The 20214-nt window shown below is 44.3% G+C and overlaps 1 protein-coding gene and 1 pseudogene across 12 annotated transcripts in view; one reads left to right on the forward strand and one right to left on the reverse strand.

The window, feature by feature from the left end:
• ano1a (anoctamin 1, calcium activated chloride channel a) overlaps window positions 1–20214 on the reverse strand; it is a 195724-nt gene that overhangs the window by 79234 nt on the left and 96276 nt on the right. For 8 of the 12 annotated variants that reach the window (XM_088370469.1, XM_088370471.1, XM_088370474.1 and 5 more), the window contains 5 exons: window positions 18098–18258; window positions 12543–12628; window positions 11769–11780; window positions 9495–9566; window positions 1846–1920 (listed from right to left, as the gene is read on the reverse strand). In XM_088370469.1, coding sequence (XP_088226595.1) covers window positions 1846–1920; window positions 9495–9566; window positions 11769–11780; window positions 12543–12628; window positions 18098–18258 — 406 coding nt within the window. The remainder of the gene's footprint in view (window positions 1–1845; window positions 1921–9494; window positions 9567–11768; window positions 11781–12542; window positions 12629–18097; window positions 18259–20214) is intronic. The other 4 variants (XM_088370465.1, XM_088370472.1, XM_088370466.1 and 1 more) reach the window with 3 other exon arrangements.
• Window positions 5148–6039, forward strand: LOC148400083 (uncharacterized; annotated as a pseudogene).

A 20214-nucleotide genomic window follows, 5' to 3' on the forward strand; every position in this document is an offset into this window, starting at 1 on the left:
ACATCAGATGACAAGAGGGAGCAGGTAACAGATATTACGATAACGAAGGGGTGTGACTGAGGAAAGTTGCCGGCCGAGCCTCTCTGGCACAGCACGTGACATTACCCTCCCTCAAGTGACGCTCTCGACGTCCCAAAGCCAACCCCCACACGGTGTTTGCGCGTGGGGGGGGGTAACAGAGGCGCACCAGTCCCAACGGCCCCCGACTGGTCTATGGCAAAGTCCAAGGTGGCAGCAACAGAGTCTGAACCTCGCACAGCGGCAAACGGGGTAACAGAACCGCGCGCAGCAGCAATCGGGGAAACAGAACTGCAATCGGCGGCATTCGAAGAATCAGAACCGCAATCGGCGGCATTCGGGGAGTCAGAACCGCAATTGGCGGCATTCTGGGAGTTAGAACCGCAATCGGCGGCATTCAGGAGGCCGAGCTGTGCGCAGCGGCAGGAGTCAAGACGTACTGTAGCCGTGGGAGCGGGGGTCGGGTGATGATCCTGGTCCGGCGCCGCTGGATCGAGGTCCAACGGCGGCCGCAGGTCTGATGGCGCTGGGACGCACTCTGACGGTAGCCACGGGTCCGGCACCGCTGGGACGCAGTCCGGCGACGGCCGCGGATCCGGCGGCGCCGAGGTGGGTCTCGATGGCACCCGTGGGTCCGGCGTCGCAGACGGGAGCTGGTGGCAGAGGTTGGTCCAAGCGCTGGTCGCTGTAAAGGTCGGTGTCTTCTGTCGGGAATGTTTGGAGCAGGGCGACCAAATGCAGCTTGAACCAGGTTTTATTGAAGGGAAAGGGAGTTGGAAAGGAGGTAGGTGGAGAAACGAAGACACAGACGGGATAGAGACTCACGGCCAGCAAACAGACTGACAGAAGTCCACTCGGACACGGAACAGATTCTGAACGTGAGCCTCCAGACAAGACCGGGAAATATAGACGAGCAGGACAGGAACACTAGGCGCGGACACAGATGGGAGACAACAGTGGACATCGACAATGAGAAACACACGGGCAGGGTTTAAATACATCAGATAAAAAGAGGGAGCAGGTGACAGACATTACGATAAAGAAGGGGTGTGACTGAGGAAAGTTGCCGGCCGAGCGTCTCTAGCACGGCACGTGACACAATATCTCTGGAACCAAATCCCTCACCGGGAAAATAAAAACTCATTTCATTTTGGGGACAAAAGAGAAAACCTGAGAGGTCACCACTGATGAGGTTGTAAACGTGTGCAAAAACTCATTAAACTTTGCACAAACATCAGGCCTGTTGTTTGTCGTGAAAAAAAAATCAAATATTAATATGCCTACCAATGCGAGTATCCTAATGTGCTACTACCACAACAAGGCTAGGATCGAGACCTTTAGAGCTTGGAGCTCTATTTTTACTTAGATCTTTAGTTCATTTCCTGATTTTATTTCCGTATTGTATTTATCCATAGACCCATGTAGATTTGACAAGAAATGTGCATGCAATAATAACTGGCTTGTGTACTGTGTTTGAGTCAACATTATAAACTGCTATATTGGAGAAATAATTGTCAGTGTTGCAAACATTACAGACAAGACAGAGTTGACCAGGTTTTTCGTCGCTGACCTTGTAAATAATCCGCTGTGGTGCTCCTTTAATTTGACAAGTGATAGCCAAGGTTAACGCAGGCATTTGGAGCTTGCAAACAATTAATCTAACTCTTTTAAGCAGAGCAATATTTGCAATGAATTGTATGAATTAGCTGCACATTAAAAAGTTAGTTTTTCTGCCTTTTTGGGTGGCTTAATGGTATGGGATATTGTTAAAATCTTTCTTTAAATAAGGCTGTTAAAGAGTCTAATTGAAAGAGATGCGTTACTCACCATGAAAGCCATCATGGCTATAGTAGTCAAGTAAGCTGGCAGTCTGTCAGTACATGTCAGCTTCACTTTCTCATCCTAACATAAAAACATACATAGAGTAAAAACACAGCAACATAAAAACACTGGATCTGGATCTGACTGGATTACTGAAATGTTGAAAATATGTTTAAAATAAATGTTGTGTGTGATTTTAAACACACAGTTCTCAAACCCCCCAGGGCTGCGTGCTCAGTCCATTGCTCTTCACCCTGCTGACGCATGACTGCTCTGCGACCTACAGCGACAACCGCATAGTGAAGTTTGCTGACGACACGACTCTGGTGGGTCTCATCACGAAGGGCGACGAGACTCGGTACAGGTCGGAAGTTGACCTTCTGACCACGTGGCGCAGGGACAACAACCTCCTGCTGAACGTCAATAAGACCAAGGAAATCATTGTTGACTTCCGGAAGGGTCACACAACACACCTGCCGCTGATCATCGACGATGCTGTGGTGGAGAGGGTGAGCTGCACCAAGTTCCTGGGGGTGCACATCAGTGAGGACCTCTCCTGGTCCGCAAAGACCTCGTCACTGGCAAAGAAAGCTCAGCGCCGCCTGTACTTCCTGCGGAAGCTCAGGCGTGCATGTGCTCCTCAGGCAGTCCTGTCTACATTCTACCGTGGCACCATTGAGAGCGTCCTCACCAGTTGCATCGCTGTCTGGGGTGGTAACTGCACTGAACACAACTTGAAGGCCCTGCAGCGCATAGTGAATACGGCTAGTAAGATTATTGGTGCTTCGCTCCCCTCCCTGAAGGACATTTACACCTCCCATCTCGCCCGCAAGGCAACCTCGATTGCCAGAGATGTGAGTCACCCGGCTCACTCTTTGTTTGACCTTCTGCCCTCTGGGAAGAGGTACAGGAGCCTGCGCTCCCGCACCACCAGACTCGCCAACAGCTTCTTTCTCCAGGCTGTTAGGGCCCTGAACTCGCTACCCCCTTCTGCGTAGCGTGCGGCACTGTTGCGCTATTTTCGGGAATGTCTGCTGTACGCGCACTTGCTCCTTTTTTTTTCTGCTCCTCTTATTTATTTATTTATTGTTGTGTTATTTAGTCATTATTTATTCAGCACGCTTTTGTTGTACTTGTTTACTTGTTTGTCTGTTGTGAGCCATGTCTTGTCACCGTGGGATAGGGGGGAACGAAATTTCGGTTTCTTTGTGTGTCTTTGGCATGTGGAGAAATTGACAATAAAGCTGACTATGACTTTGACTTTTACTTGAATATACAAAAGTGCACATACAGATCACTATGGGTCTCCTTTGGAGCATAGCTTATTCAGCCTCAAGCAACCGTGTAGAGCCGACTAGAGTATAGCAGAGCCAACTGAGAAATGGGTCAGGGGACAGTGGCACAGTTTTCTTAAAAAACAGAGAGTAAATGCTAAATTCCCAATATTTTTTATACACACGCACGCACGCACGCACACACACACACACACACACACACACACGCACGCACACAAGCTAATTACAATAAAACAAATATGGAATCAGCATGGGAGACTCCCTCTGAATCATTGCGGAAATCAATCCACTAATTGATTTATTATTATTTTAGGAATATGTGAATAGCCCCCAGTCACCATCACACAACAGCGCACACAGGCACAAATACCCTGCTATGCCCTATTCTTTTGGCTTAAAGTCTAGTCAAATACCAAAACAAAGAAAACTCCACCCATGCACACAGTTAGACTTGCACTTGTAATGAAAATCGTAACGAAAATAATGTAGTAAAGTAATGAAATTATTGTAGTAGTGCCTGTAGTTTGTGCATGCTGCATGCTGCCTCTGCTTGCTACTTTTCTGCTTTCAGCTACCGCCACCGGCTAGCCCTCTGTTTCCGGGGGTGAAATGAGGAGCCAAGTGTATAAGCCTCCTCAGCCGGTACACAGCCTCTCCATTGCCAAGACTTGCACATGCCTCCTCGTGGCCACACACGGCAACTGGCACCCTGCGGTCCCAGGCTAAGTTGTGCAGGATCTCGGAGCAGCAGTGGGCCCCAGAGATGCGGCATGTAGGCCCACTGGTGTGTGGACACGTCCTACTGTCCATCAACCACTGTCCCGGCTGTGGGTAAACAGCTCCAGCTATGGGTAAATAGTGAAGACCTCAATGGTGGACCAGGCGGAGGATGATGGCTGACCTAAGGGGAGGCGTTACAACGGCTGGGAAGGCGGATGAAGGCTGCAGAAGAAAAGGGTCACTTGTCGTCTTGGGATCCATGCCACTGGATGCTGACCCCGATCTGTCAAGGACAGTGTGGTGACTGTCTGTGCACCAGTCTCCCCACTTTAAACAAAGTCACGCACAGGCGTCTTTTTCAGGGAATCCACCTTACATCCCGGATTAAAGTCCTGTGGCAACCAGTAAGTAGCAACGGGGGCAGGATTGTGAAGTCTGGAGGCCCCTAGTCACAAGCTGGCACATCAGGCAGTGGATGTTAGATGATCGTTGAGCTCTTGGACCGAGGTAGAAAGAGGTCTTAGGTAGCTGCATCCACGACTGAGCAGCCCTTTTTAGGATTCACTCTGCTCACCCCTGATGGGGAAGGGGCTAGAAAAGGTGCCCTAAACATAGCCTGCCTCAAACCTCCCGACTGGATTACCGCATTCAGAGGGATCACCAATATGCGGTCAAAAACACAGAAACATGAATTTTGGAGCCTGTAATGTGCGCACACTAATGGACAGTGTAACCAGTGATAGGCCGGAGAGGAGAACTGCTGTCATTGCCAGGGAACAGAGAAGATGCCAGATTGACATAACTGCTCTTTCAGAAACCTGACGGGCAGAGGAAGGTGATCTGAAGGAGGAAAAGGGTGGATGCACTTTCTTCTGGAAAGGAAAGGCCACAGATGAGCCTAGGATCCATGGAGTTGGTTTTGCCATCAAGAACCAACTGATCAGTCAGCTCTCTGAACTCCCTGTGGGAATCAGTGAGCGCCTGATGACCCTCCGTCTGGTGCTGGCCAACAACCAGACGGCAACAGTTCTTAGTGCTTATGCACCTACCCTCGTTTCCGATGAGGAAGAAAAATAGACCTTCTATGACTGTCTGGATGAGGTATTGTCAAAAATCCCCAAGGAGGACAAGATCATTATGTTGGGAGATTTCAATGCCAGAGTGGGCCGAGACCACCACCTCTGGAAGGGCACCATTGGAAAGGAAGGCATTGTAAACATCAACTCCAGCGGGGTTTTGCTTCTTAGCAAATGCGCTCAATACGACCTTACCATCACCAATACCATCTTTCGCCAGAAGAACAAACTCAAGGATTCATGGAGACACCCTCGCTCTAAACAATGGCATCTTATTGACTATGTCATTGTCAGAGCCAGGGATCAGCGCGACGTGAGCATCACAAAAGCCATGATGGATTCAGAGGCCTGCTGGACAGATCACCGCCAGATACGATTCACGATGTCCATCAGACTCAAGAGGAAGAGGAGACGAAGCAAAGAAGCAGAGCCGGCAGAGACTAAACCTTGAGAGCCTGAACGAAACTGCCACTCTGCAGCTGCTTCAGGCCTCTCTTGGAGAAAGCCTCAATCAGGAATACCCTGAGGACATTGAAGAACACTGGAGCCTGCTCAAGTCTTCCATCCTTGATACCTGCAGTGCCACTCTCGGGTACAAGTCCAGAAAGCATCAGGACTGGTTCGATGAGAACGACACAGAGACAGAACAGCTCATCTCCATGAAAAGGGAATCCTTTCGTGTCTGGCAAAATGACATCACCTGCAAAGCAAAGAGACAGGCTCACTCGAGAGCCAAGGCTGACGTCCAGAGCCGGGTGAGGCAGATTAAAAACTCCTGGTGGACAGAAAGGGCACTGGAAATCCAGAGTTTGGCAGACTCTGGTGACACCAGAGGCTTTTTCAGTGCTATTAAGGCTGTCTACGCCCCAAGCCATCGCAGCCAAAAAACCCTACGCTCTAAGGACAGGCAGGAGGTGTTGAAGGACAATGAGTCCATAATCAACCGGTGGAGAGAGCACTTTCAGGAACTCCGTGACAGCACAACTCAGTCAGATTTCCTCAGTCACATCCCTCAGAGTCCCATCAGGGAAGACATGGGTGAACCTCCCACTTTAGCAGAGGTCCGAGATGCCATCAGGAGCCTGAAGACAACAAGGCTTCTGGGGTAGATGGGATCGCAGCTGAAGTCCTAAAGGAAGGTGGACCAGAGCTCCAGTGCCACCTCTATGCCCTCCTTCTGAAGGTCTGGGAAAAAGAAGTACTCCCCTCGGAGCACAGGGACGCTCTAATAGTGACCATTTTCATGAAAGGGGACAAAGCGGATTGCGGAAACTATAGGGGCATCTCACTCCTTTCAACAGTTGGCACAGTACTTGATCGTGTTCTTGCCAATCGCCTACTGCCACTGTCTGAGAAAGTTCTCCCAGAATCGCAGTGCGGTTTTCATCCATCTAGAGCAGCGGTCACCAACACGGTGCCCGCGGGCACCAGGTCGCCCATGAGGACCGCATGAGTCGCCCGCAGGACTGTTCTAAAATTAGCTCAAATAGCGGCACTTGTCAGTGAGCTGCATCTATTTATTTTACAGTCAAACCTCGGTTTTTGAACGTCCCGGTTCTCGAACAAATCGGAATTCAAACAAAAAATTCGAGATTTTTTACTTCGGTTGTCGAACAAAATTCGGAGGTCGAACCTCGCGAGATGAGCCGGGAGAACCCGAGAAAACCCGACCGCGCGGCCAGGATGCCGACTGACTCCGTTCGTTATTGTATTTCCGTTACTTTGAGGATTGTATTGACCCTCATGCCTCCAAAGAAAGCAAGTGGGAGCAGTAAAGCCATCCTAAAACACAAAGACGCTGTTAAAGCAATGCGACAGTGAGCGCCCGGCGCACTGCGGTTGCGCGATCGGGCTAAATTAAGCTCCCTGCGCACTGAGGTCCACTTAAATTTTGGAAAGTACATCAGGACTTATAATATTTACAAAATTTTAGCGACGGCTCTGTCACAATAATGCGACCAGCGCGGTGCAGTTGCGCGGTCGGCGACGCGCTACTGTTGTGCGTTCGGCAGTCCGCTGCAGTTGCGCGATCGGTCAAAATTAAGCTCTCTGCGCACTTAGGTCCACTTAAATTTTGGAAAGTACATCAGACTTTAAAAATATTTTCTAAATTTCAGCGACGGCTCTGTCACAATAATGCGACCAGCGCGGTGCAGTTGCGCGGTGGGCAACACGCTACGGTTGCGCGTTCAGCGGTGCGCTGCAGTTGCGCGATCGGATAAATACGCGCGAATAAAAAAATGCTTGACGAAGGCGTTTTTTTTTTTTTTTTGTCTTGAAACGGATAATTATTTTTTCCATTATTTGTAATGGGAAAAATAGATTCGGAATTCGACCAATTCACTTCTCGAACCGCCTTCTGGAACGGATTGTGGTCAAAAACCAAGATTTGACTGTATTTTTGCTATTCTTGTTAAAATCACACTTACATGTGAACTGGAAATGACAATAATAACACATAGTGAAAGACAAATTGAGCAAATTGGCTATATCAAAAGTGTGTGTCAAACTGGTAGCCCTTTGCCTTAATCAGTGCCCAGGAAGTAGCTCTCGGTTTAAGAAAGGTTGGTGACCCCTGATCTAGAGGCACTGCAGACAGGATTTTTACAGCACGCCAACTCCAGGAGAAATGCCGTGAGCATAAACACCCTTTGTTCATGGCTTTCATAGACCTGACAAATGCCTTTGACACGGTGGATTGCCAGGCCCTATGGAGCATCCTTCTGAGGTATGGTTGCCCGGATAAATACGTTAGAATACTGCGAGTGTTACATGACGGAATGACAGCCACAGTGCTCAAAAATAGCTCCTTGACTGAGCCTTTCACTGTAGAGACAGGGTTCAAACAGGGATGCATCATTGCACCCACCCTGTTCTCTGTCTTCATTGCCGCCATACTCCACCTCACGAAGTTCTACCACAGGGAATCCCAATTTGGTACAGAACTGATGGCAGGCTCTTCAACCTTAACATGTTCAAAGCCAAAACCAAGATCAGAACCACCACGATCATGGAGCTCCAGTGTGCAGACGATAATGCCATTGCAGCACACTCTGCAGAAAGCCTCCAGGGCATCCTGAACTCCTTCGCTAAGGCATACAGAGCCCTGGGTCTGACCGTGAACATCAAGGACCCAGGTGCTACATCAACCCCCTCCCAACCAGCCATCTACTCCGGCCATCATAAATGTGGACAACACTGCACTTGAAAATGTTGACCACTACCCCTACCTCGGCAGCCTTCTCTCCTCCAAAGCGGACATTGACTCTGAGGTCAACCATCGCCTGATCTGTGCCAGTGGAGCATACGCCAGACTCCAGAAAAGAGTCTTTGAAGACAGAGACCTCCGGGTTGACACCAAGTTCCTGGTTTACAAAGTTGTGGTCCTTACTTTATGGGGCAGAATCATGGACGACCTACAGCAGGCACCTAAGAGCTCTTGAACAACACCACCAGAGAACCTTGAAGAAAATACTCAGGATCAAATGGGAGGACAGACGCACAAACATCAGTGTTCTGGAGGAAGCCAGGATACCGAGCATCACCACCTTAATAATGCAGCACCAACTCCGATGGACAGGACATCTCATCCGCATGGCTGACACCCGCCTCCCCAAACAGATGTTATACTCCCAGCTGGAGAGAGGTCCGCGAGCCCCAGGTGGGCAAAAGAAACATTTCAAGGATAAACTCAAGACCAATCTCAAGAAATTCCAAATAACATCTCAGGACTGGGAGCGCATCGCCTTGAACAGGAACAGCTGGAGGGCAGCGGTGCAAGAAGGTGCAGCACATCATGAAAAGGAACTCCGCCGTGTCGCAGAAACCAAACGACAACTCCATAAGGAAAGACAAAAACAGGCTCCAGCACGACCACAACCCACCAGCACTTTCCCCTGCCCACACTGCATAAAAATATGTGGATCCCGGATCGGCCTCTATGCCCACCTGCGGACCCACAAGTAGATGACCCCGAGAAGGAGACAGTAATACTCGTCCCGAGTGACCGCCGATGATGATGATGACAAGTTTAAAGACATGATGCTAATTAGAGGGCACACCTCGGTTGAATATCTCTCTATGCTAAAAATATTTTCCATGTTTTCTAGGGGTACCATCATATTTTACTTGCATTGGTTAATTTTCATATTTAAACATTTTGTGATTTACAAGTTATTTTTGTGACCATAGTGGGTTTTTCTTTCAATAGGAGAGGAGCATCAATGATTTTGCGCATATAGTTTTAATGGGGTAGTGTTTATCAAGTCTAATTCACAGTCAAAAGGTTTTGGGTTTACTGTGTCTTTACTGTGCCCATAGATGTGCATCTACTATGTGAGAATTGTTTCACTCCATGAGCCCTACGATTGATTGGTGGCCAGTGCCGCATGAATCCTGCCTCTCGCTCAAAGTTATTTGGGATAGACCTAGCTTATGACCCTAAATAGAATAAGCATTACACATTAGTAGACTACAAATGACGTCGCGGGACATCTTTGACATTATAGCATTTAATCTGTTATAGATTGATGGAAATATAAACATTTATTGACATTTACTCTACCTTAGCCATTGAATTTTCCAGTCTCTTTGCTTTTTGCATGACACGGCGCTCATACTCGGGTCGGTTGTGGTCCTGAAAAAGACATGAGTTAATCATGTTCGTTAACCTCGAAGGCTGTGATACCTGCCATCATGAAATGGGGAAAAACAAATTCAATTATTTTTATTATAAAGTCGTTTTCCTTTTAATTTCAATAGTTTTGTATAATTTTGAACCAAAATCGCTGAATTTTTATAGTTATTTTAAAACCGAAGACGATTCGCTCGGAGGAACCAACTTCCTGTCTAGCCTCCTCTGAGGATTGCGTAATCACACGGCTGCCTATGTTGACAGGCTATGCAGTTAGACAGAACTGCTCTGTCTTTATGTCGCTGTTTAAGTGTTCAAACACTGTGGCTATATTAACAAATTTCCGTAGTTAAACTGGTGTATATAATGTGATTTTTGTCATCTGTCTGTAATGTTGTGTTTCTTTAGATGAACAAAACGGATTTGAAAAGAGACCTTACGGAGACTACGAAAAAAAGTTCTCCAGCCTTATGGCAGGGGGTGCTAGTGATCCCGGGATGCTTCATGCGCCTACCTGTAGAACAGTGGTTCTTAACCTGGGTGGCGTTCGGCAGAGCTGGTATGTCATTGCCCCGCCCCGCCGTTCGCGGATGGCCGAAAACACCGGTAGCAACCCCCCCCCCCCGTCTGCGGATGGCCGAACACACCGGTAGCAGCCCCCCCTTTGTCTGCGGATGGCCGAACACACCAGTAGCAGCCCCCCTCCCATCCGCGGATGGCCGAACACACCAGTAGCACCCCCCCCCTCCCATCTGCGGATGGCCGAACACACCGGTAGCACCCCCTCCCCCTCCGTCAGCGGATGGCCGAAGACATCGGTAAAATAGGGCTTCGGTGAATGCACATATGAACCTGATGGGGTTAGGTACCTCCAAAAAGGTTAAGAACTACTGCTGTAGAATAAGAGAGCTCCAGTTCAAATTTACAGTGAACAACTGAGGAGCAGTCGACCATTTGTTTCGTTTTACATTCGTTTTTTTCGATTTTACATTTCGTTTTACAATGGAGGATTACATATCCAAACGATTTTTAACGATGGATTTTCGGTCGAAGCAGGAGGTCATCAGTAAAGGAAGAGCATCTCCGGAGTTAAAAGGTTTGATTCGGACAATGGGACTTAGGAGCATGTCTTTTCAAACGGAGTGGTACGCACGATCAAAAAGAAGTTTCTGATTCCATGTGCTTTATTGAGTGATTTTATGTGTGAAGACTGCTGATATGAAATTTTAATTAAAATAGTTCAAATTAAATAATGAACAAGCCACACTAGAGCAGCGTTCCCTAACTTTTTTTGTGACACGGTTAGGTGCCGGACAAATTTTACCGGGGGGGGGGACGTCAGTGCCACCCCAGTCATGAACCTCACCGCACGTCACTGATATATATATATATATACACACCACACACGTCTCCAGACACACGCTTTGATTGCAGTATAGAAAACTGACACTACCACACCCTTTACTCATCAATATTTCCCTACATTTACATCACTAACATAGTTATAATTCACAGGACTAATGCCAGCTTTTGCTGAAATTTATCCGCTGAAAGCAAAATAATATTTACTTAATATTCCATGTTTACATAATGTTTGCATCAGTGGTTCTTAACCTGGGTTCAATCGAACCCTAGGAGTTCGGTAGGTCGGTCTCAAGGGTTTGGCGGAGCCTCCACTGCGGAGGTCCGAACACACCCGTATGTCATGTATATTTGTGATCACAAAGAAGTCACACTGATTTCCTGGTGTGCAATTTTTTGTGAGTTCATGCATTGTGTTGGTTTAGTTCTTTGAACAAAGTGATGTTCATGCATGGCTCATTTTGTGCATCGGTAAAAAAATCTGTCTTGAATTTGAATTTTTATTTTTTTATTTTTACTAAAGAGGGGTTTGGTGAATGCGCATGTGAAACTGGTGGGGTTCGGTGCCTCCAACAAGGTTAAGAACCACTGGTTTACATGCAGCCATGCACCCACGTAGCAGTCTGCAGTAACAAATGGAAAGCAGAAAGTGAAAAGCAAAAACTGCAGGGATAAGAAATCCAAAATTTGAAAATAATGCTCCAATAAAGAAGTTAAAAGAAGGTTGGGAAGCATTGTCGGAAAGGAAGCAGATAACATAGAGATCACAAAAGTAGTAAAACTTGCAATGATGACTGACTACTAAAAAGTGTTTATAATGTTAAAAGGTAAAGCAAGTCAAACCTTGTGTTCCTCCTGTAAAGTACACCATAAACAGAAAAGGGACAACAAGTCAGCCATTGTTTGTATGATTATACAATAATTCATACATTACATTAGTCAACTGTTTTAGAAATACAGTTGTGGCAAAAAATATTGATGTAGTGGGCAATATTTGGTGATATTTTGTAACTTCCTCTAAAAAAAGTTTTTTGGTGTTCTCCCTGGAATTACACACTACTACATTGATTTTAAACACTACATTTCTACTCATATAGTATGAATACTAAGTAGTCTTGAATTAGGCATTACACTGTTTTATAGCACATTTGGCACATTCATAGCACACAAGTGCTATGAATATAATTTGTTCATTTCCCAAATAATATACACAATGTATATTCTACTTAACACCTTTATAATTTTGCATCATCTTATAAATTCATTTTACTATTTCACCATGTTGAATGTTGGTACAATTATGAGGCAGTTTAAGTGTCTCAATACCAACATACAAAACAAGCACCCCTTGCTTTAACTGTTGTCGAGGCATGTGAAGGCTACGCTGTCTCGTTGTTACAATTATGCTATCAGAACCAATTAAAAACACATTTCTTCATAGATTTTTACTGTTCACAAAATTATGTTAATGAACTAATAATCCCAATATTTTATGGAATATTTTTTGTCACATGACTGTAAATGATACAAAATTGGTGCAAAAAGAATCTAAACCCAAACAGAGATTTTTAAAATTCTGGGGAACTTTTTTAAAATCTGCATTATGCTTCAGCTCACCTCCTCTTCCTCTCCATAGCCTGTCAGGTCCCAGACATAGTTAAGTCGCATCTGTCGTCTCTTCCAGTGCTCCATGAAGAGAACGGCTATATAATAAAGCATACACAGCTAAATGTAAAACTCACAATAAAGGATGAGGGTTGCATAACTGCAGATGTTTAACTCAAAACTAATAAGTTGAAAGTCTTGTAGACTTATTACTGATGACCTTAATGACATACGTACAATAGGTAGTAGGGTTATATTTCAATAGCACTTTTAAAAACATGCAGTTACAAAGTATTTTACAAACACATAGGTTAGTATTGACAAACATGAATAAAGTAGACAAGCACGGCAACACAACACAAGAGAATCAATAAACTTCATGTTTATTCAATTAATTCTGATTCGGATTAATCACCACCTTGCATTGTAATTGTAACTACTGAAAAAGTGTTCATCCATCCCTTTTCAACACCGCTTAACCTGTTCAGGGTCGTGGGGGGGTGCTGGAGCCTATCCCAGCTGACATCGGGCGAAAGGCAAATGACACCCTGAACTGGTGGCCAGCCAGTTGCAGGGCATATACAGGCAAACAGTCACACCCACACGTACACCAGGACTCGATCCCACACTGCCCGCACATTAGTCAGGTGACTTTTAGTGCAAATCCTATGAGCAAAATAATTTTGAACACAGTGTGTTAACTGTCATTTCATCATGTCTGTCCTCTTTTAATGGTGGTACATAATATTTCAGACTCATAAAGGGACAACTTTAAATAACGTCTACATTAAATGACAACATAGAAGAGGGAACGTTTTGCTTCTCCCAACATTTGTCCCGCCTCACTCCTCTGTTGGTGTCTTGGAAAAAAAATTCTGGTGGGTGGGTGATGCTACCATTTAAAGATAGGAACCAGGGTTGAGGGCAGAGTAGGTTGCAAATAAAGAATTGATATTCAGCGTCTGACTTCTGGTTACCTTGGGAAGCTCTTGGGATTCCCAAGGAAGAACAGCACAAAGTAACTTGGCGGAGGAAAGTCATGAACAGATTCATAGATTGTTGAAGATGGATAAATGGATAGATACTCAACTGGTATCTTATGTTAGAACCTTGTAAATGACGTATGCTAGAAATTCATCTCGAAATCATAGTCCTTGATAAGCGCAATTTATAATCTTCATACGGTGTCATTTCTCCTCAGAATGGCGCGTGGATAGCACATGACTGTCAGGGCGCCTTATGCATGCTTACTAATGGTGACGTGACCAAGCTACATCTACAGTAATCCCTTGCTACATCGCGGTTCGTTTATCGCGGTTTCACTACATCGCTGATTTTTTTTCCAACACTAAAAAAAATTAAAAGTAAAAACAAAACTTCTAAATTGAGGAATTATTGCACGAAAGTTGCCCACACGCCAGCAGAAGGCAGGGAGTGCCCACACAATTGGAGTGCGTACACTTGTACTTTTTAATAAAACAAAAAAAGTTGTGATAATAAGAGTTCTGAAAATATATTTGCAGTGTTGTACCTTGTTATAGAAACATTTTTATAATAACAAAAGAGTTCTAATAACATATTTACAGTATGTACACTTGTACTTTGTTATAAAAATTGTTATAATAATAATAAAAGCTGTTCTAAAAATGTATTTACAGCATGTGTTAAGAATTATCCATGTTATTTATGTTATTCAGCCATGCTTTGATTTAAGGTAGGGTGCTTTATTTCGAAGGCCATTTTCAGGCAATACCACTGCATGTTTCACATTCGTGTACATGTCAGTTACAGTGATACAGGAGTCATTGACGATGTAAGTGGGTCTCCTAACAAGAGAAATGAACGATCACATGTGCCTAACCTTTAGGATAAAGTAGTATTGCTCCAAATGTTTGTTTACATTCCTTTGAGGTTCGTTTTCGCGTGTTAACACGATCGCAAATTAGCATCTTTCCGCTAACTCGTTAGCCTGCCCGGAACTTCTTGTTAACATGTTACACGCACACATGTATAATATTTATATTTTCAGTATTTATACAAAATCTTCTGTGTTATTTATACTATCAATGTACTGTTTACATGTTTGAAACAATTATTTAATGTTCTATTTATAAAATATGCTCTTAAAGGATTTCATATACCGTATTTTTCGGACTACAAGTCGCGTTTTTTTTCATAGATTGGGGGGGCGACTTATACTGAAGAGCGACTTATATATGAATTTTTCACTAATTTTCAAAATTAAAAAAAAAAGTGAAACCGCGATAAACGAACTGCGACGTAGCAAGGGATTACTGTAATTTGAATTTCAAGTGACGTCAGCAGCGCGGCGCGGCAGTTGTTTACATAAAGGACACAGATTCGATCACGGGATGACGAAGATGACGAAGGGCCCCACTACCGGCATCATTAACGGCTTTGTTTGTAAGTGACACGGAGGACGAAGAGTTTGATTTAATGATTTGGAGTGACACAGAAGGTTTGAAAAACTATTATGGCTTTTACGCACGCCCGGTCCTACTCTACGGAGCTCTCTTTCACCTCCGTGGATGGAAGTCGGGGGCCGGTGCTCGGCCGGGTTGCTATCCGGGGATGGTGGATGGGGCTTGGACATGGCTTTTACGCACGCCCGGTCCTACTCTACGGAGCTCTCTTTCACCTCCGTGGATGGAAGTCGGGGGCTGGCGCTCGGCCGGGTGGCTGTCCGGGGACGGTGGATGGGGCTCGGACATGGCTTTTACGCACATCCAGTCCTATTCTATGGAGCTCTCTTCCACCTCCATGGCTGCAAGTGCCACCTCCGGGGATGGAAGTCCACGCCGCCACAAGCCTGGAAGTCAACGTCGGTCCTTGGGGCCGTGTGGCGGTGAACTATTTATGTTATGGTTATTTGATTTTGATTTTATTTCATGTAGCACCTGGTATATGTTTTTATCGTTCAGTAGTTGTTGGCTCGTTGAACTCTTGTTTTATTAAATAAAGAGCCGTTTACCAAACCCACGTCTTTCCTTGTACTTTGTTAACGCTACAATATAGTTATATACTAGATCTGTGGAATAACGACAAGGCTGATGTTAGGGTGCACGCGTGACGTTGTTGACAAAGGACGAGGAATTTGATCGATGGATTTAATAATTTGGAGTGACACAGATGGTTTGATTATATTATTGCTTATATAATAATTATTTGATATATTTTATATTGTTATATGGGCCTGTGGAATATTTTGAAGTGCAAGCACTGTCAGCGGCGCGCACGCGGCCGGCATTGTTGACATAAAGGACGATCGATGGATTTAATGAATTGGAGTGACACAGATGGTTTTATAAACGTGTTATTTATGTAATAGTTGAATAAGTCTGAATGTTACATCAGGCCCGTTCTCAGCCCTTCGTTTATGTTTATGTCACGTTAGCATACCTATCGTTTAGCCTGTTGTTGCTCGCTCATATCTGTTCTTGGTGTTGGATTTTGTCGAATAAATTTCCCCCAAAATGCGACTTGTACTCCGGAGTGACTTATATATGTTTTTTTCACGTTATTGTGCTCATGCGACCTATATTCCGGAGCGACTTTTAGTCCGAAAAATACGGTACATTTATTGACACAAAAATTGTACAGATGAGAGGGTGACCATACTTCGCGGATTTCACTTATCGCGGGGGTTTTTTGGAACCAATTATCTGCTATAAACGAGGTATTACAGTATTTGGAGTGTCTAACCAAGTAATTGTCCAATTGTTTTGACCTTCAAGTATTAAAACCCGTTTACAGGAGTTGTGGGATTCGAGTGTTTACTTACAGGTAATTACTTAATTAACATGATACTGTATCAATAGAGCTGTCATCAGTAATTATGACGTGTGGAATAATTAACGCATCCAAGGTAACATGTCATTTCAATTTTGCTCTGATGGCTTAAGCAAATTTTTTTTTGTAACTCTTGACTATTTTTGTAAAGCTCTAAACACAAATAACAGAACCTTTAAAGGACAATTATCGTAGAAAATTGACTTTTTTTGCTTTTAAAATAATTTTCTTGTGTATTTGGAGTCTCCAGGGGTGTAGAAAAGTGTAATACATCCCTGAGGTGCTGCAGAGATACTTTTATGATCAGTTTGGGGGGTTATGTTTTACTCTGTTCAGTTTTCTCTATTTTCTATTACAGTGGAGCCTCGGTTTTTGAACACAATCTGTTCGAGAAGTGAAAAGTTTGAATTCCGAATCATATTTTCCCATTACAAATAATGGAAAAACAAATAATCCGTTCCAAGCCAAAAAAAAAACCCGCCTTTTTTAAGCATTTTTTCATTTGCACATTTTTGTCCAATCGCGCAACTGCAGCGCACCGCCGAACGTGCAACCGTAGCACACCACCCACCGCGCAACTGCACCGCGCTGGTCGCATTATTGTGACAGAGTGGTCGCTAAAATTTAGAAAGACTTTTAAAGTCCTAATGTACTTTCCCAAATTTAAGTGGACCTCAGTGCGCAGGGAGCTTGATTTTGTCCGATCGTGCAAGCGCAGCGCGCTCAGTGTCGCATTGCTTTCGGAGCATCTTTGTGTTTTAGGATGGCTTTACTGCTCCCACTTGCTTCCTTTGGAGGCATGATTAGAGTTGATGCAATCCTCAGAGTAACGAGAACGTAATAACAAACGGAGTCAGTTGGCATGCGGGTCTTCTCGGCTCATCTTGCGAGGTTCGACAACCGAATTTCGTCCTACATCCGAAGCAAAAAAATCTTGAATTTTTTGTTCGAATACCGATTTGTTCGAGAACCAGGACGTTCGAAAACCGAGGCTTTACTGTACGTGTTTTTATCTATTACATCACATCGGTTGGGGCGGGACAAACCAAACAAGGTAATCAGTGTGGACAAACAGTTTTGCAAACCCGCCATGTTGCGCCAACTTTTGTAGTCCAATCAACTCAAGGATGCCGAAGTGGAGGGATCAAAATGTTTGTTGTTGGATGCATCAATCCACACAAATCATTGCACCATCCCCAAACATAAGAACCTCAAAGAAGTGCCTGGTCAAATTTCATTTTGACAATCAGACGGACAGCTCCTCGCCCCAACCTCCGCATGCCGAGGACTAAGGACATTCTGAGCACAGACGCTGACAATGACACACCGCACAGGGAGAGGCAACGATCCACGGGCTACTGGTAATCACTATTCACCACGAACTCTGCAAAGACTCTTGCACAACGCATGGTGATTGCAATCAACAATAGGACTATGGGTTTATTTGTGATTTTGGTGTTTTGTTGCGTGTGGAAGTAAAAATAAAATGAAGAATGATTTAATTCGGGGAAAAATCTTGCATAAAGCAATTAGTATTAATATATATATTTTGTGTTAAAGTGCATGATTTTATGATCTAAGACTAACAATTTATTATTGTTTGTAATTTCATGCGTTGAAGGTTTTTCACCTGACGAAATAAACTGAGTGATACCACGTCCCCGAGTCAAGCCCTTCTTTGCAAGTGGAGAAAGCTGTGCGGTCATAATACATTGACAATGCATACTAATAATAGAGTTTACATTAATTGTATTTACCCCACAGGGCCATGAAAATGGCGAAAAAGACAGTTGCTGCGTTGTCGAAGAGATGGCTGGCTCTGGCAGTACCACATGCTGTCGTGAGTTTCCAGTAGTTACAAGCACTATCACAAAGTGGGCACATTGTGATGTTATTCCTTGGGTCACAAACCTCCATACTATAGGGGGACAACAGAGAACAAAATTAGAACAAACCAAAATAATTATATCATGTGAAATTAAAACAGCCAGTCCTTTGATAGTGTTTTCCAAATAATTATGCATGTAGGATTTTCACATGTGTATACAGTTCTTTGCAGTATAGAAAGCAATACCGATTTCTTTTTTTGCATGGAATGGTCAAATGTTTGGAAAAGGATCAAAAACATTGGACATTTCAAGACAATCGTTTAACTGGTAAATAACTTGTAATTTACTTATAAAGCAACTGGCTTTGTTCAGACAAAGAATAAGGAAAGTTTTCATTAATACCAATAGGAGAGAAACTTGAAAACCTATTGAAAGGTATTTGAACCGGCTTTAGCACACTTGAGTGTTTAATTAAGCTACCATGCATTTTATTCGAATGTGGGAGGAAACAAGAGTACCTGAAGTAAAACCAAACAGGCATGGTATGGGCTGGTATTATTAAAGATGAGCGACTTGGAGCATTTTAAGTTAAAGATGGACTTAAAATTAACTCTAAAATTAAAACAAAAATTAATTAAAATTAACATACTTTTAGAAGACACTAAAACCAAAAAGTCTGCATCTTTCAAGAAGACCATGATATTTATGCAGGACAATACTCCATCACATGCATCAAAGTACTCCACTGCGTAGCCCTCCGGTAAAGGCCTTAAAGGTGATAGTGTGGCTGGACACTGGAGCAGGCCTCTCACCCAGCAGGAATGCGGTTGGGGTGTGTCTGTGCTTGTATCATGCAATGTGTGCTTTTGTCTTTTATGTGATGTTTCATGTTCAGTATCTTGTTGGAAGTTTTGGAATTAAGACGTGTTTGAAAAGATAGCTGTGTGTGTTTAACACTGCTACAAAAGAATAAAGACATGGCCCCTTCTTCACCTGAACTAAACTCCATTGAGAACTGGTTGGCCCTTCCTAAACGGGAGAGTTACGCTGACCGATAACAATTCCCTGATGGTCTAGTGGTTAGGATGCGTCGCTTTCACCGCCGCGGACTGGGCTCGATTCCCAATCAGGAAACCAGATTTAGCCATAGGGCAGCCATATGGGGGCTCAAGCACAGAGAGTTGCGTCAGGAGGTGCATCTGGCGTAAAAACTGTGCCAAAAACCTCTCTTGCCAACCATCAGGAAAAAAACTGCTGTGGCGACCCCACCACACTGAAGGATAACAATACACCTCTGAACAATGTCTGAGAGGCTGTGGTTATTGCTGCACAAACGTTAATCACAAAAAGTTAATCATCAACGGACCTTAAGAACTTAAGAAGCTGACAGACTCCATGGATGAAAGTCGTATACCGTAGTTGCCGGACTATAAGCCGCACCGGATTATAAGTCGCACCAGCTAAAATTCCCTGAATTTCTTTTTTTTTCTTACATAAACCGCACCGGACTATAAGCCGCACGTGCACACGAGTTTTTTACAAAGAGAGACACAGAAATACATAGAAAGCCTTTTTAACGTTTTAATAACATACTTGAACGTGTCTTTCTAAACATTGCCTGTGACGCAGCAGTCGTACCGCAGCAACGCGGAAGTGTGCACGCGAGTGATTAGCAAAGAAAGACTGGACACAGAAAGTTTTTTTTTAAAGCTTTAATAACATACCTTAATATTTCTTTCCAAACACTGCCTGTGACGTGGCAGTAATACCGCAGCAACACGGAAGTAACACAGCAGTCACTGAGACGCGGCGGTAACACAGCAGCAACACAGCAGCAACACGGTAGCACAGCACTAACAGGGCTGGTTAAAAAAAACATACCAGTAAAAGTAAAAAAAGAGCGGTCTTCATCTTCCTCCTGTGCACTGAAACCATCGAAGTCTTCCTCCTTAGTGTCCGATTGGAATAGCGTTAGATATCCTTCGCCTCACACTGTCTCAGTCTCTCTTTCGTCGTCGGTTTTAGGCATTTCTTCGAGTGTGAAG

Source organism: Syngnathus floridae, chromosome 3 (assembly GCF_059516105.1).
Source record: "Syngnathus floridae isolate MCC-2025c chromosome 3, RoL_Sflo_1.0, whole genome shotgun sequence".
Classification (NCBI taxonomy): Eukaryota; Metazoa; Chordata; class Actinopteri; order Syngnathiformes; family Syngnathidae; genus Syngnathus; species Syngnathus floridae.